This window comes from Olea europaea, chromosome 16 (genome assembly GCF_002742605.1).
Source record: "Olea europaea var. sylvestris chromosome 16, O_europaea_v1, whole genome shotgun sequence".
Classification (NCBI taxonomy): domain Eukaryota; kingdom Viridiplantae; phylum Streptophyta; class Magnoliopsida; order Lamiales; family Oleaceae; genus Olea; species Olea europaea.
The window spans coordinates 17,031,406-17,033,377 of NC_036252.1; the positions used below are offsets into that span (position 1 = coordinate 17,031,406).

Sequence of the window (1,972 nt, forward strand, 5' to 3'; positions counted from 1 at the left end):
GCTTGATATCATCAATGCTGAAGTTTGAAACCCCAAATTCCGAAGAACGTCTATAAGGACAAGAGAGTTGATGATTGTCCCGGGAATTTCTGTCCTGAAAACCGAGGCAGATTTCACTATGAGGACATTGAAGGAACTCGCACGCATATATTTTATGATCCATCAGGACGTTCAGTTCATTGCCAGGCTTCCTCTTCCGGGTGAAGTCCAAGTCAGTTATGAATTCATCCTTAATTGTATGAGATTGTTGTTGAACAGGAAGTCTATCATTGTGTCTCTCTGTCCCAATATTGAACAAACCGAGGTGGTTTGGGTTCGGCTTTTGCTCTTGGACATCAAAGTTGGACTCATCATCGGCCCCTTCAACATCATATTCACTGGTATCATTGACGGCAAAGGTTCCGCTCCCACCTGACGATGACAATGGTGGACAGAGATCAGGATAAAGTTCTCGAGCTAATGTCTCCTCCTGGTTGACAATAGCGAGCCAAGTTGCACTCTCCTTTGCTGTCATCTTGTCCTGCAAGCACTTTGACTGCCTAACAAGCTTGCGAATCTTGGCAATATCAGGAGACATGTGCTTGATCACTGCTGTTAGAACACCCACCTTCCATGCCTTTTTGAGATCATGAGGCTTCTTATAAGGTGGAGAGCCTTGATTCTTTGGCAGACCTAACTGATGCCACCATTCCTCATTCCCAGTGGGCCACCAAGGAGGTGAAACACCTTTCTCTAAAGGAAACCGTCTCTGAGGAGGATCACAGTGCTGCATCAGAGCTGACAACAGTGAACCAAGGGTAGTATCTTGGAGCTCCTGCAGGGTGTGGGGGGTAGGACCAACTGGATTACCTCCCTCATTCTTTCCCGGGATTAAATTATCTGCTTGGTATTTCGCTATGGCAGCTGGTCCATTTCGATCAAATCTCACCTTATCCTTCCACCATTCCCTCAGGTTGTCGGATGCCCCACTCACTGGCTTACCTTTCTCCAGAATGATTCCATAAACAAAACCTTGGGCTTTGCATACTTCCATCATTTTCAACATGTATTTCAAGATCCCATCTTGCGCCCTTGACATCTTCTTTCTCCTTGCCTGCTCTTGAGATTGCTGTTGTTTAGCAGCATCATCGCCTTCTTTACCCTTACTCATTTCTTTCAGTCTTTTAAGTCGCATCTTATCCCTCCACATCCTCCTCTCAAGTTCATCCACATCAATCTCATCATCCGTGTAATCATCCTCCACTACGGGCTCTGGCTCGGTCGTTTGAGAGCCACAAACATCGACTTCCTTGATAGGAGCAGAGGAAAAGAAATCAAAATCACCACAAAACGCCATATCTTCAAGCATCATCATTTTTTATCACCCCAAAGTTGCACCAAACTTGCAAAAATCAAAGTGCTCAAAACTGGGTTTGATTCGAATCTTCAAAAAATTGAATTTATGCTGTTTTCTTCAGACGAAACTCGAGATTTAACAATGGATAGTAACTTAAACACCACAGTATCCCCACCTGTAAAAATATATAAAAGGGAATGAAGAAAATCTCAACTAGTATTACCTAATCTAGTAAAACGGAGAGAACTTTTAATCATAATTATCTTCTATTGAAAATAAAGATTTTTATATATTCAACTAATTCAATGCTATACAACAAAAATTATCACGGGAACTATATGAACCTCAATTGAAAGGTAAAGAAAAAAGAACTCATCACATAAAAGCAAATACGTGATGACATCTATGATCATAAAAGCTATCTAAAGGGGAAAGGAAAAGCAAAAATCTTTACAGATAACAGTTTCAACAAACTTAAGTCCATGGAAATTTAGCACCAGATTTCCAGAAATTAAGTAGAAAAAGATTTCAAATCACCAGGAAAAAATTGATTCAAACTAATATAATTTTTACAGATCTAAAATCATCATACATAGTACTTTGTAGCATTTATACATCCAACTGCTCAACGCGTCA

General features: G+C 40.7%; 1 protein-coding gene across 1 annotated transcript in view; it reads right to left on the reverse strand.

Moving 5' to 3' along the window:
• Positions 1-1,957, reverse strand: part of LOC111412697 (protein ETHYLENE INSENSITIVE 3-like) — a 4,885-nt gene extending 2,928 nt beyond the window's left edge. The window contains exon 1 of the mRNA XM_023043620.1: positions 3-1,957. Within this exon, the coding sequence (XP_022899388.1) occupies positions 3-1,354 (1,352 nt within the window). The 5' untranslated portion in view covers positions 1,355-1,957. The remainder of the gene's footprint in view (positions 1-2) is intronic.
• Positions 1,958-1,972: the final 15 nt, after the last annotated feature.